The following is a 13117-nucleotide window of genomic DNA, read 5'->3' on the forward strand; positions in this document are numbered from 1 at the left end:
TTATACTTTGTCCCAAGGCCTGGCTCCTCCAACAACAACTCTCGCCACGATAAACAGCATGGCTCCAGCAAGCATGACCACCCCACAGAATACCTGCAGCCTCGTATATGACCCATGCAACACATCCGGGACCAAAGCCCCACCAATCGGGGTACCAGTCAAGGCAGCAAAGGAAATAATCGAGAAGCATGTGCCGTTGCGAACGCCGACTTCGCGCAAATCGGAGATCTGAGCAATCAGCGCCGGGCAAGGGAGACGAAGGCACCGGAACCGAACCCGTATAACGCGCTGAATACAATGGCTGGTGCATTGCTGCGAGATGGAAGCCACAGAGCAAGCACGAGAATACCAGACATGAAGCTGAAGATGATCATCACGTTGTACCGACCGACACGGTCAGCCATGTAACCTGGAAGGGTACGACCGAAGATACTACAGTATCCGTTAGCACAGATACTATCCAGAAGCGAGACTACAGAAACGACTGCAGAACACATTTTAAACTCACCTCGCAGCATTCAAGATTGGAATCAGATACTGCGACATGTTCTGCGACATGCCATATCGCTCCGCCTGCGTGATCACAAAAGTGAAAGGCAAGAACATTCCCCAGAAGAAGCAAAAGGCCCCGGCAACGGTCAAGACAAACTTGACATCTTTGAGCGGCCTGACAAAGTTCATCATAGAAAAGGGCTTCTTCGAAGGCGGCAATCGCGACTTTAAAGTCAAGTTCGAAATGACCAGCATGCCCAGAATCAAAAACGCACAAATACGCATTGCCCACGCAAATCCCACCTGGGGAATCAAATGCGACACCATAATAGGGAAAATGACACCTCCGAGACTGGACCCGGAAGCCATGACTCCCAGCGCGAAAGCCCTCCGTTTCGCAAACCATGTACTCACAGCATTTACGCACGCATTGAAGATGGCACTAGCACCAAGTGGACTGCATATTCCTTGCGCGAGAATAAATTGATAATACTCGGTCGAAAGCGAGGTCATCATCAATCCGAAGACATGCAGAATTGTCCCACCGAGCAAGATCCAGCGCGGTCCGTAACTGTCGAACAAGGTACCGAAGATTGGACCAGCGAAGAACATGACGAATGTCTCGAGCGATGTGATCCAGGTCACTGTGCTGGTTGACATGTTTTGCAACTGGTGGCTTTCGTAGTATGTTTGGAATACGCCGATGCAGTTGATCCAACCGAAACTGACGAAAAGACCACAGAATGCGCCAACGACGACGAGCCATGCTTGGGCGCCGCCATCTGGGGGTGGACCGGGGCCTAGAGAAACCGGGGGCGATGAGTTGGCTTTTTCAGAGTCGAGGGTGGTATCGTAGGTGCCTGGGGCTTTGTTTGGGTGTTGGCCTTTTTCGATCTCATTGATTTGGTCACTCAGTGCAGGTATGGAATGGTCTGATGGCGCTGTGTTGGTGGTTGCGCTGTCAATGGAGGGAGCATTATGCTCGATCGTTCCGGTCATTCTGATTGCTTGCGCTGTTCTTTATTTCAGACAGGATTTATATTCTATCAGACTGGGTTTAATCGTACACTAGATAGATAATTAGGTCCGGTCATTTTCATAGAGCTGTGAGCAGAATATAAAGATGTGATTCTCTAGTGAACACGCAGTTCAGGGGGACATGCGCAGCATAGGGAAGTATCAGACTGATTTAAGATCAAGATGTAACTGACCTGACTCTAGCAAACGGCGGCGCAGTACTCAACCGTTGGGGACGAAGCTCGAGAATAATCCGTTTGTTCAGCCGTGTAGATCAGATTTGGCCAAGGCACGATTTGATTCCAGAGGACTAGTCACGGAGTCCCCGAGAATGCAGATATAGACACCGATGGAGTAAGAAACCAGAGCCCCTATAAAGAAAAAAAAAACTAAAGCAGACTTAAGTCCAAAAAAGCAGCGGTCGCGACATCGGCATCGCGCCAGGCTAAACTCCGAGCTCTGATCGTCTCCCATTTCTTGATAGCCCGGCTAAACCTGAACGGTCAGGAATCGGCGCAAGCCAAGGTCCATTTGGCGTGTTCTCGAGGGCCAACGACTCGTCTCCCTTATCCCCTTCTGGACTCCGACCACTTAACCCCGAAAGTGGACCAGGTCCTCCATGGGCCCCGCGGTCCATGCAGCGGCTAACGGGTGGGGGTTTCCCATATTGTTTTCGTGAGAAATTCACTAGACAAACGCTGCTCGGATCTAGTGCGTCTGTACAGCCCAAGGACGAGAGTCTTTTTGAACAAGTCACATACTGGTCTCATGAGTCGGATACCGATGCCTTGTGAGTCAGGGTTGGGCCGCTTGATTGTCCGCGCAAACGTGCAGTGTCTAACAGGGCTCCCTGGGCGATTGGCGTGCGGGCCGCGTTGCTATCGGAACCCCTAATCTCTCCACTTCGGCTTCTGTTCCTGCTTGTAAAGTGACTAATCTTATTTTTTGGTTTTGTTTTCATGTTCTTGGCCTAGTCACAGCAGTGGTCTGTGGGAAACTGGCCCACGCGTCTATGTAAAACTGATAGGCAAGTAGGGCTGAGAAGCTTTTGGGGGATCATATAATATAATTGCTCGATTTCTAACATCCAACGGTTGTGTAGTGTAATGGTCATCACTGCGGATTCTGATTCCGCCGATCCCGGTTCGATCCCGGGCACGACCTTTTATCTTCCTTTCTTTATCTGAAAGAAATCTAGATATTTTTAGCTTCAGTTTGATTCAGTGATCGATGTAAACTGTTGCCTGATTGCTATCATAGTAATGCTTTTTGATATCCAGATAGGATTCTTGAATCTTTTCCACAATTTGGTTCACGTCTAATGAATTATGCAGTTGGTTTGTCCCAGGATATTTTGATGCAGGTGAGACGGAAATATAAATCGACGGCGAAACTACTTGATCCAGCGGATCGATACATACTTGGGCAACGACTCGTGCAGAAATACTGCCACCGTGGGACCTGCAGCACCGTAAAGTCTTGTACTATAACTCTAAATGCGGTGAGAGTAATTGTGAACCCCCGAGGCCTAAGAGTTCGGTCTCAGATGTAATCGGGGCCGAAAGTTGAATATCCCGACCGACACGGAGATAAAGCCACGAAGCTACAAGCTCTCAGGTCAATTCCTATGAGTCAACATTGTAAGCGGTCCTAGACAATTCCCTAAATCATACAGCGGCATTGCCAGAATAGTCACTCAGAGCCGTGGACAGGGGCCGATATACATTTACCTTTCATTAAACACTTGCAGTAGACAGGCATATACTCTAGCTGAGTCGTGTATACCTTGGTCTATTCTAATATTGCCAATGGATCTGGACTTGTTTCGGCTCCCGAGTCTATCCCTTCAGCCCGGCCGTAGCGCATATGCAAGCTTCAACATCGATAACTCCAATGACGATTCTGGAAAGCCATAATCCTACCGTAGTCACTACAGCCACTGGTTTCTCTCACATGGCGCATCTCTGCAGCTTGTACCACCTCTCGAAGCTATGGTCACTCATGAGAATCAAAAAAAAAAAGAAAAAAGGCAAGGATTGATTTAAATGGCAGAGCTAAGACCAAAGAATGCCCGTGATACTGTACAGAATGCCCCATGATACCATTCCGAGAGAAAGTTCCGCCTCTAACCAATACAGAAGTAAATGCAAAAAGAAGAGATCAATCGTTTACAGTAGCTCTCACAGCTCCTTCGTCTTTCCCACCTGCTTGACTTCAACCTTGCCATCATTGCGGATCATAGCCACGCTCTGTCTGATTCCCTTGACTTCTTGAACGATGTCATCGATCGAGCGAGTGATCTCAGGCTCTTGCATAGCGTCGCCGGTTTTCTTTTCTTGTTCACCCTTGGCCTTGCCTGGGAGGGAGGTAAGACCGCGAGGGGTGTCCGCGATCTCATTCACCTCGTTGGCTGACAGGACGTCGTTCAGGCGTGGGCCGCGCGACTGGACGAGAACGGTGGCCGGGCCATCGAATTGCATGAAGAGCTAAAATAATTTGTCAGTTGATAGAACTATCGTAATTCGAAGAACATGGGTCTTACCCTATCTCCCCAAATAGTCATGCGAGACCAGGTTCGCAGCTTGTGGAAGAATCGCATGGTGCGCTTCCATGCATCGGAGCTGGAAACGTCCTGGATGTACTTGTTGCTCTGCAGAAGTCTCGGCAGTGTCTTCAGACCCGGAACCTGGAAGTTCAAAGTCGTGGACTTAAAGCGGTATGGGCGAGGAGGGTTGGAGGACATGGTATAGGCGACCACGTTACTGTCTGATATCAGCAATGCCAGACTAAAATATACGGGGTGAAGCATACCTGGGGTGAGCTATGTACTGCTCACCGTCCTTCAGCTCAATGGAATAGACCTGGCCGTTTCCTACCAGCGCTATTAAACCTCTGCCGGTCACCTCGGAGCTCCCCCAATGTGAGAGGCTCTGCCGTAAGTTAGCCCAGAGCCATTATTTTGAAAATTACCGTAAAAGGCAGGACAAACCATGTTAGTGTTAATGGTAGGCTTAATGGACAAGGACCGGCCTGTCCATGCCAACAATGCGCGACGCTGGGCAACCATCCAATCCACAGAGCCATTGAGATTCACCACAGCAAACGAAGTATTGGGAGATCGAACAGAAACGAGCGCTGTGACGGGACTTGCTGACGAAACCTATTCAAAAGTCAATCGCCACTCAAGACCAAGCGCGGAAAAGAAAACCTAGCCCGATACCTTCTGATAGAGGAAAGGCACTCCAACAATCGCCCTGCGGAAGGGCTCAAGAACGCTCAATGTTGAGATCACCTGCAACCACGGTCAATCACAATGCGACAGCCAAAATTCATCAGTACAATTGCGTACATTGTCGGCCTTTCCACTCAACCCAACCAAGGTTCCTCGGCGCGTGTACAAGTTTTGGGAGGCTGAAAGAGAGACGGAAAGAAGGGAATACGGGGCACCGATGACGTCGAATCGCGCGTCTATAGCAAGCAAAACATTAGATCGGGAACACTCCCTCGACTCAATACTATCGAAAAGACATACCGCGCGATTCGACGGAGCTAGGCGTGTTTGCGAGGGGCAAGTTAGCCCCGTTGGCGGGCTCCTCGGAGGATGTCGCGCGAATCTGAATGCATCTTGTCTGGCGATGCACGCGAGGGATGACTCGAGTCCAGGACAGAGTCCGGACACCTCGCTGAAGCGTTGATCGCATTGTGCCTGAAGTAGGTGACGGGGAAGAGAAGTCTACGTCAGGTTTGGAAGCTGCGCCGGGAAATCGTGGCGCCGACCGCCTCACCTTTGTACACTTCGATTGCGACAGTGTACTTTATTGCTACACTACGACATTGCGCTTGATGAGCTCGCAAGAGTGCAAATCTCCTTAGTCTTTCTCTTGTCTTACTTCTTGTTGAGTATCTCCGAGGGTCCTGACACCTACTCCGACGCTTTTCTCCGAAGCCGGCGGCTCCCAAGGTGGTATTCCCCACGAGCTGCTGCGCACGTCATTTCCCTCGCACCTCACGATGCTCCCCTGATCTAAATCGCAACCCCCGCTCCTTCCTGGAAAACATCAATTTCACGCAGCCATGCTGCTCAGAGCTGCGCGCTCGCCATGTTGGCGGCCGGCGCGGTATGCCTATCCGAGCTTCGCCGGCCGGGCACCGTGGATGAGACCGAACGCTACGCAGCTGCGCATATTCACATCATGTGGGCGATTGCAAAACCAATCGACCGATGGCAGAGACCCGATGTCGACAAAGCCGGGCTCGGCCGCTGTTCCCTCGCTCACAGACGGCAATGCTGCCCAAGCCAAAGAGGCTGCCGGAAAAAAGGACTTATTGAGCGAGTCGACCAAGGCAACCCAGGATCAGAGGAAGGCGGATTGGGCCATTATGAGAGAAATGGCTAAGTACCTTTGGCCAAAGGTAATGCCCATGGGTTCCTAACGTTGGGATCGGAAGTACTGACCGAGCATGTAGAATGACTGGGGCACTAAGCTTCGTGTTGGAACTGCGTTGTCGTTGCTGATCGGCGCCAAGGTTAGTCGCGAAGGACTGTAGGGTCCTACTCTGGATGCTGACGGAAGATAAGATTTTGAATGTAGAAGTGCCTTTCTACTTCAAGAGCATTGTCGACTCTATGAACGTGGACTTTGCCTCTGTTGGCGGAACTGCGTATACCGTTGCAGGCTCAATGATCATAGCTTGTAAGAAGCCTCCAAGCCGGCCCAACATAGTCGGCCATGTCTAATCAGACCTTTTTTTGCAGACGGCGCAACTCGTATTGGAGCAACTATCTTCCAGGAACTTCGAAATGCAGTGTTTGCCAGTGTCGCACAGAAAGCTATCCGAAAGGTGGCTAGCAATGTTTTCGAACATCTTCTGAGGTTGGACCTCAACTTTCATCTGTCGCGCCAGACTGGTGGATTGACCCGTGCCATTGACCGTGGAACAAAGGGCATCAGTTTCTTGCTGACGTCTATGGTCTTCCATGTCGTCCCGACCGCGCTCGAGATCTCGCTCGTTTGTAGTATTCTTGTAGGATCACCGACTCCGGACCTTCAAACAACTACTGACGCCCTCCTGAGACCTATCAATATGGCTTCCGATTTGCTGCCATCACGGCTGTGACCATGCTTGCATACACAGCATTCACCATCACTACAACTGCCTGGCGCACGAAGTTCCGCCGACAAGCCAATGCTGCCGATAATCGTGGCGCTACTGTGGCAGTTGACTCGCTCATCAACTATGAAGCCGTCAAGTACTTCAACAACGAGAAGTTTGAGGTGGCCCGGTACGACAAGGCCCTGAAGAGCTACGAAGACGCCTCTATTAAAGTGACGACATCGCTGGCTTTCCTCAACTCTGGCCAAAATGTGATCTTCTCCAGCGCGCTGGCCGCCATGATGTACCTAGCTTGTGACGGAGTCGCTACTGGAGCTTTGACAGTCGGTGATCTGGTCATGGTCAACCAGCTGGTCTTCCAGCTGTCGGTGCCCCTCAACTTCCTGGGCTCGGTCTACCGTGAACTGCGTCAGTCTCTGCTGGACATGGAGACGCTGTTCAACTTGCAAAAAGTCAATGTCACCATCAAGGAACGGCCCGACGCCAAACCGCTGGAATTGAAACGTGGAGGTGAGATCCGTTTCGAGAACGTCACCTTTGGCTACCACCCCGATCGGCCAATCTTGAAGAACGCCACGTTTACCATTCCCGCCGGCTCGAAGTTTGCCATTGTCGGTCCAAGTGGCTGCGGAAAGTCTACCATCTTGCGTCTGCTATTCCGCTTCTACGATACCCAGACTGGCCGCATCCTCATCGACGGCCAAGACGTGCGCGACGTGACTCTGGAGAGCCTCCGCAGATCGATCGGAGTAGTCCCACAAGACACACCACTCTTCAACGACACCATTCTCCACAATATTCGCTACGGACGGATCGACGCGACGGATGAGGAGGTTCGTCATGCCGCCGAGCGAGCCCGCATTGACCAACTGATTGAGCGCTTGCCCGATGGTTATCAAACAGCCGTCGGCGAGCGCGGCATGATGATATCCGGCGGCGAAAAGCAACGCTTGGCTATTTCGCGTTTGATTCTGAAGGATCCGCAGCTTTTGTTCTTCGACGAAGCGGTAAGTTTGCCACCCTTATTCTCCCCTGAGCAAAAAGTCAAAGCCAGGCTAACGGGCTCCGCAGACCTCTGCTCTCGACACCTACACCGAACAGGCTCTTTTGCAGAACATCAACAGCATTCTCAAGGATAAGATGCGCACCAGTGTATTTGTTGCGCATCGTCTACGTACCATCTTTGACAGTGACCAGATCCTGGTGCTAAAGGATGGAGAGGTAGTGGAAACCGGCTCGCACAGCGAGCTGCTTGAGCTAAATGGTGTATATGCAGAGCTATGGAACGGTGAGTCCATCTCCTGTCAACATTTTCTCGGCATTGTTTACTGACTATAAGAAAAAAGCCCAAGAAACCTCGCTAGATGCCGAGTTGCCGAATGAGGCGAAAGTGCAGAATTGAAAAACCCAAGTACAGAGTAGATGAGCGATTCAGATGAAAATATGCCGATGATATCCGAGATATTTTGAAGCTGCAAGTAAACCGATCCCCGTAAACATTCTCACATTCAAAATTCGACCGTTTCCGATCACGTTTCCTTGCGCTCGCCGAACTATTTCTCAGACTACGTTGGGACGAATGTCCTTCTCTATGACCACGCTGATCCAAAGACACAAATACATAAATTATCATGTCAAGGAAGAGAAACACAATTCATGAAAGTCGAGGTCCTAGAACACAGGCAGATGGACCTGGCCAGAGCGTGGCAACTCCACGCTAAAGGTGTTCTCCACTTTTTGGTTTCCCCTTTCTCGATTCTCTGTCTCTCCTGCACACGACCTTCCAGCCACTCATTTCTGGGATTATCCCCAGTTCATTCATTTAAGCCGCAGGTCCGGGGAAATAACACACTCCTTGCATTGAACAGATCGATTGCCATCTCCTCCTCGCCATCTCTTGGCTTTCCGGTGTCTCCCTAGTTGCCAGCCCCTCGTGCGCCTCCAAAAGCCCCCTCTCCGCGCCGTACGTCTTCCCCTTTTCCCCCGGGAAACAGCCAAGGTGAGACCCCCAATTCGAGCATTGAGTAATTTCAGCAATTATTCCTGACCTTTGACACAGTGACGTCTTTGTTGACATCCCGACCGTTGCCGACCATCCAAAGTGGTCCGCTGTGGAATCGTTTCTTGACTTCCCGATTGCCGACTTCCAGAGAAACCGCCAGGAGTCTCTTGTGCGTGACAAGCAGATCATCACCTTCAAAAAAAACATCGGAATCTTGATATTATATCTCGCGTCAAAATGGGCCTCATCGATAAACTCCAAGCCAGTACGTGAACCTCAAAAACAAATCAAACACCCCCCCCTCATCCTCCCTCCTTGCAATTATCCCACTAACACGCGACAGAGCTCGAGCTGTACCGCCTCGAACAAAAGTACGCCCGCCGCAAGCACCGCACCACCTTCTCCACGGGCGCAACCTACGTCGACGGCGAATACGTCTTCACAGGCGCCAACTCACCAACCAGCACCGTTTCCAAACACTCAACCGGTAGCTGGCGGCCCTCGATCGGACGAAGCGGATCCTCAGAATCACGCCGGCGGTGAGTTCACCTGGAACTGCCTGCTGCTTTCTGCTTCTCTGCTTTCTGCTTTCTGCTTTCTTTCGTGTTGGCGCCTTTTATGTTTACCTGATCTATACGGCGCTTAGCATTGCTCTTCAAGCTTCGCATGACGTACCTGCGAAGATCGATGACCCTCTTGCAGTCCACCCTTGTCTGTTGGAATTTGATTTTCTCTTTTCTTTGGACAAAACCATCCCGCTCTTGATTGCGTGGGGCCTGAGTCAAAAGTTGAGAGTTCATCTCTGATACACTTGGCGTTTTTTTTTGTGTGACTGACATGTCTTACCTGATGTCTTTTGTTCGTCCGCTCCTTTTCTCTGCTTCGTGGTAAGCGAGCATATACCATGTCTTTCTTCTGTGCATAGTTTTTTTTTCTCTCTCTTGGTGGCATTCGACTTCGAGTTGTCTTCTTGTTTATAACATTCAACTCACATTGTGATTATCTGTTCCTTTCCTGGAATTGTGCCTTTGGACTCATTTACAAGGAGGATATCCAAGTTTGAATATGTTCAAGGGCATACTCAATTGGTATCCATGTTTCAACTACCTTACATCATATCCATTGAAGAGGTGGTTACCACGTAGTCTGCTACATATAGCGGCAATAACACCCATTCGCACAATACCGGCCATAATCATATTATATTTCGAAAGTTACATAGTCCAGGGGGGGACAAAACTGGTCCAGATGAAGCAGCTTGGTAACAGAAGATTCGGATTGGTTCCATTCCTATACATGAATAACACCAAGGTTGCCGAATCACCGCTTCGACTTCCGTCCTCCAATACCGAGCCGGCCCAGATTTGGAAGACTAGATTTGTGCTTATGTGCGGTCAATATGGATGAGGACCCTGATTTAGAATCAAACGCCCCACGACTTCCACCCGCTCCCATAGAAGGGCCTGGCACACCGACACCGAGACCTCCCATTCCACGGGGTGCGTTCGGGAAGACCTGATCGGTCTCGGGTACGGTCCGTAGTTGCAGCCGAGAGGGCGGCAGTTAGGGAGGGATTCTGAAGATTATCTGTTGGGTCGAGCGAATGCCGCTGTGCAGCTTGCGCCCGACGTGCACGTTCCTGCACGTTCTTGAACTTTTCCAGAAGTTCGACCCAGCGGATGTTGCTGTCTTCTCGCTTCAAGCGGGTGCCGGTAGTGCGTTCGTACGACGGTGCTGTTTGAGTGGTACTAGGAAAGGTCAGTATGTGTGACGGTGACGATGATGATGATGATGGTGACGGTGAGGGTGGGGTCGGGCAAGTTCCATACCTGCGAGGACCACCGTAGAGGAATCCAATGTTGCTAACGCTGTTCAATCGATTCTTGAGTGCAGCGAAGGCAGAGCTCTGAGGGAGGAGCATGAGGACACCGTAAAGGCATTTGTAGAGGTAGGGATATTTTTCAGGTTCGAGGAGTTGTAGTCGGAGGTCTAGCATGCATTAGTGAATTGGCATCAATGGAACCACCCGAGGGCAACGAACAGGTGAATACAGGGGATTCGAGTAGCTGCACCAGTTTGTCGATCTGAATAAGCATGTTGACTGTCATTTCGAGCTCGGCGCTGAGTCCATGAGTCAGAAAGGTTACAAGAGGAGGGGGACTGAGAGATATTGGCGACTTACAAAATTTGGAGCAGATTGTAAGCTTGTTCATAAGCCTGAGCAAGGAGACATAGAGAGAAAGTAGAAACGGCATTATGGCACCAAGACCGGAACAGAGCAACAAAGAGCGCTTGGCCTTCCTGTGAAAGGTTAGATTTTGTCAGAACTAGATCCGAAAAGAGATACATACGGTGGAATTGGGGTTCCTCAGCTTTTTCCTCATATCAGACAGCTCAGGTGCTGTGATAAGGTTGTTATTCAAGTTCTGCACCATGATGCTTGCAAACTCAATGTCCTTAGAAATGTCAATGTACTGGATCACGTCATAGTGAGAAATAGAAAAACTCACTTCTTCCTTCTCGAGACAGTCTGCCAAAGTCCGATAGATGCGGTCCGTACTCAGCTTTAGACACAGTTGTCTGATGATCAAGTTTCCGCGGACTTCCAACAAGTGCCGATCCGTCGAGAAGAGTTGTAGCAGATTCACCATGAACGAAGTAAAGTAATTGTCTTCGCTATACCTCGAAATTTGCGACAAGAGCTCCAAGTCCTGTCGGACAACTGCCTCCGCAGGGTCCGATAGAGTCTTCAAGAGAGCTGGGAATGTGCCATCGTTGAAAGCAACCACCTTCCGCGGAGCTTTCCGGTGTAACATGATTAGCCATCCAAGTGCAGCTACCCTGGTGGCTTCATTCTCATTCAGGAATTGTAGTGTAAGCGAACTGACTGCTGCAGCGTAATCAAGATCGGCCGGCTGAACAGGTGTCGACATAATACTACCACGCGGTGTTGCTGGCCTTGAGTCTTTGGGGATGTCAACCGATTTTCTGTCAATACTGTCTTTGCTGAGTGCCGCGGAAGGCGCCTTAGAAGCTGTCCAAGCTGTTTCATCGGTTGTATCGTCAGAAAGATACGAAATGTATTCGAGTAGGGACTTGTTGACTCGGTTTGCTGCTTGTCGCACCGAATCTGAGCCACTAGACATTGCCGGCAGCACCTGAGTCAAGAGTCGTGGGACAAATGGGAGAATATCTTCAGGGCTGATGTCGAAGAACGCGTCCACCCAGCGGAGCGCCGTTAATTGCATTTCCTCATCTGTGAGCTGTCAGTATCATAGAAATTTGGGGAATGAAAGGTAGGAAACTCACCATATGACGTGTCAACGAAGCTGACCAGAATATCCAAAATTTTCGGGAAGTCGATCTGAACGTCCTGCCCCGGAATCCAGTCGCCATCAGCCTGGTTCATGTCTTCATCAGAGAGGGACTCCGAGGCAGAATCATCAATTGCAACATCGCCCTTTGTATCAGCAGTCTGTTCGGTTCTGAGACTCTCAGTATCGCTCGTGGCAGAACGTCGGCTTCGCTGGCCCTTTCGACTCTCCTCAATTCCCTTCTTTAGTCTGGTGATCCTTTTAATCTCGGACAAGAATCGGTCTAAAAGTGCCTGTGTAGCAACGTTCACATCCCTATCTGGACCACCGAGGAACCTGATCAGCCCTTCCAGGAATTCAGGCAGATAGCTCACCAGCTCTAAGTCAGGGACAGTATCGAGCAAAGTCAACCACGAGACTAGGAAGTTGCGAGTATACGGCTGAATCACATGAATCCGGTCCTTGAGAAGGAGGATAAATCTTCCAAGGGAAAAAGCTGTAGGTAATTCCGCATTATCGAGCTCGGTTGGGTCATCCTTCTCCGAAAGCTGCAGTACAGACACATACGAAGCTGCAGATTCGGCAACAATGTCTTTCACCAAACGGTCCAGAAGTTCCGCTCCGTTCTTCACTGAGAGCTCCGAGTCGGATGCTAGTTTGGCCAAAGCATCAAATATCTCATTAAAGAAAGGCAAAATCTCTCCCTTGGCCACCTTCGCGATGTTGTACATGCTCTCGCAAGCATAGTACCGGACTCGCGCATCTTGGTCCGAAAAGCATGCCAGGACTGGAGGTACGATCTCCTTCAAATGGGTGGCAACGCCCTCCTACAATTTTGCATCAGCCGAGCTCCCTCCCTTCTCTTCGTTATCCGTGACTCACCGATCCGAGGGCGATAGAGGCAGCGGCGAGGCCAATCAAGCCACCGTTTCGAGCGTGAGGTTGGTGTACAGCGTAGGCATAGTCGTGGCAGAGCTGTTCGACGATCCTTTGAATCTTCTCGTGTTCTCCTTTGAAAACGGCGTCTCGAACGATTTTCTCTACTCTGTGTCGCGTGTTAGCTGAGGTTTACTCGACCTCCACAGCTCCCAGAAAACCTACTCCAAGGCTCCCTGCTTTCGCTTATCGTAGAGCTTGTCGTTAAGCAATCGCTGGATTGATTGATCCATATCTCCCA

At 50.4% G+C, this 13117-nt stretch overlaps 5 protein-coding genes across 5 annotated transcripts; 2 read left to right on the plus strand and 3 right to left on the minus strand.

Moving 5' to 3' along the window:
* Positions 1-236: 236 nt before the first annotated feature.
* On the minus strand, positions 237-1491 carry N7477_010093 (MCT family MFS transporter; the record flags this gene model as incomplete). Its single annotated transcript, XM_056971754.1, has 2 exons — positions 237-432; positions 509-1491. The coding sequence occupies 2 exons, from the start codon at positions 1489-1491 to the stop codon at positions 237-239; spliced, it is 1179 nt and encodes a 392-aa protein (XP_056818733.1).
* A 2198-nt stretch (positions 1492-3689) lies between these two features.
* Positions 3690-5210, minus strand: N7477_010094 (AIM24 family protein; the record flags this gene model as incomplete). The annotated part of the gene is made up of 7 exons (XM_056971755.1): positions 3690-3995; positions 4052-4271; positions 4321-4439; positions 4499-4669; positions 4730-4801; positions 4859-4977; positions 5042-5210. 7 exons carry the CDS (start codon positions 5208-5210, stop codon positions 3690-3692), a joined length of 1176 nt encoding a protein of 391 aa, XP_056818734.1.
* A 373-nt stretch (positions 5211-5583) lies between these two features.
* Positions 5584-8026, plus strand: atm1 (ATP-binding cassette Fe/S cluster precursor transporter ATM1; the record flags this gene model as incomplete). Its single annotated transcript, XM_056971756.1, has 7 exons — positions 5584-5922; positions 5977-6036; positions 6089-6203; positions 6266-6519; positions 6585-7631; positions 7696-7912; positions 7971-8026. The coding sequence occupies 7 exons, from the start codon at positions 5584-5586 to the stop codon at positions 8024-8026; spliced, it is 2088 nt and encodes a 695-aa protein (XP_056818735.1).
* An 837-nt stretch (positions 8027-8863) lies between these two features.
* On the plus strand, positions 8864-9169 carry N7477_010096 (uncharacterized protein; the record flags this gene model as incomplete). The annotated part of the gene is made up of 2 exons (XM_056971757.1): positions 8864-8891; positions 8970-9169. 2 exons carry the CDS (start codon positions 8864-8866, stop codon positions 9167-9169), a joined length of 228 nt encoding a protein of 75 aa, XP_056818736.1.
* An 880-nt stretch (positions 9170-10049) lies between these two features.
* N7477_010097 (VAC14 family protein) lies at positions 10050-13109 on the minus strand (the record flags this gene model as incomplete). The annotated part of the gene is made up of 9 exons (XM_056971758.1): positions 10050-10374; positions 10456-10615; positions 10668-10747; positions 10809-10927; positions 10978-11082; positions 11137-11882; positions 11936-12767; positions 12823-12985; positions 13042-13109. The coding sequence occupies 9 exons, from the start codon at positions 13107-13109 to the stop codon at positions 10050-10052; spliced, it is 2598 nt and encodes an 865-aa protein (XP_056818737.1).
* Between the last annotated feature and the right edge of the window lie 8 nt (positions 13110-13117).

Source organism: Penicillium maclennaniae (assembly GCF_028827695.1).
Source record: "Penicillium maclennaniae strain IBT 15551 chromosome Unknown utg000008l:1.0-3552695.0:1.0-3555053.0, whole genome shotgun sequence".
In the NCBI taxonomy this organism is placed as follows: Eukaryota; Fungi; Ascomycota; class Eurotiomycetes; order Eurotiales; family Aspergillaceae; genus Penicillium; species Penicillium maclennaniae.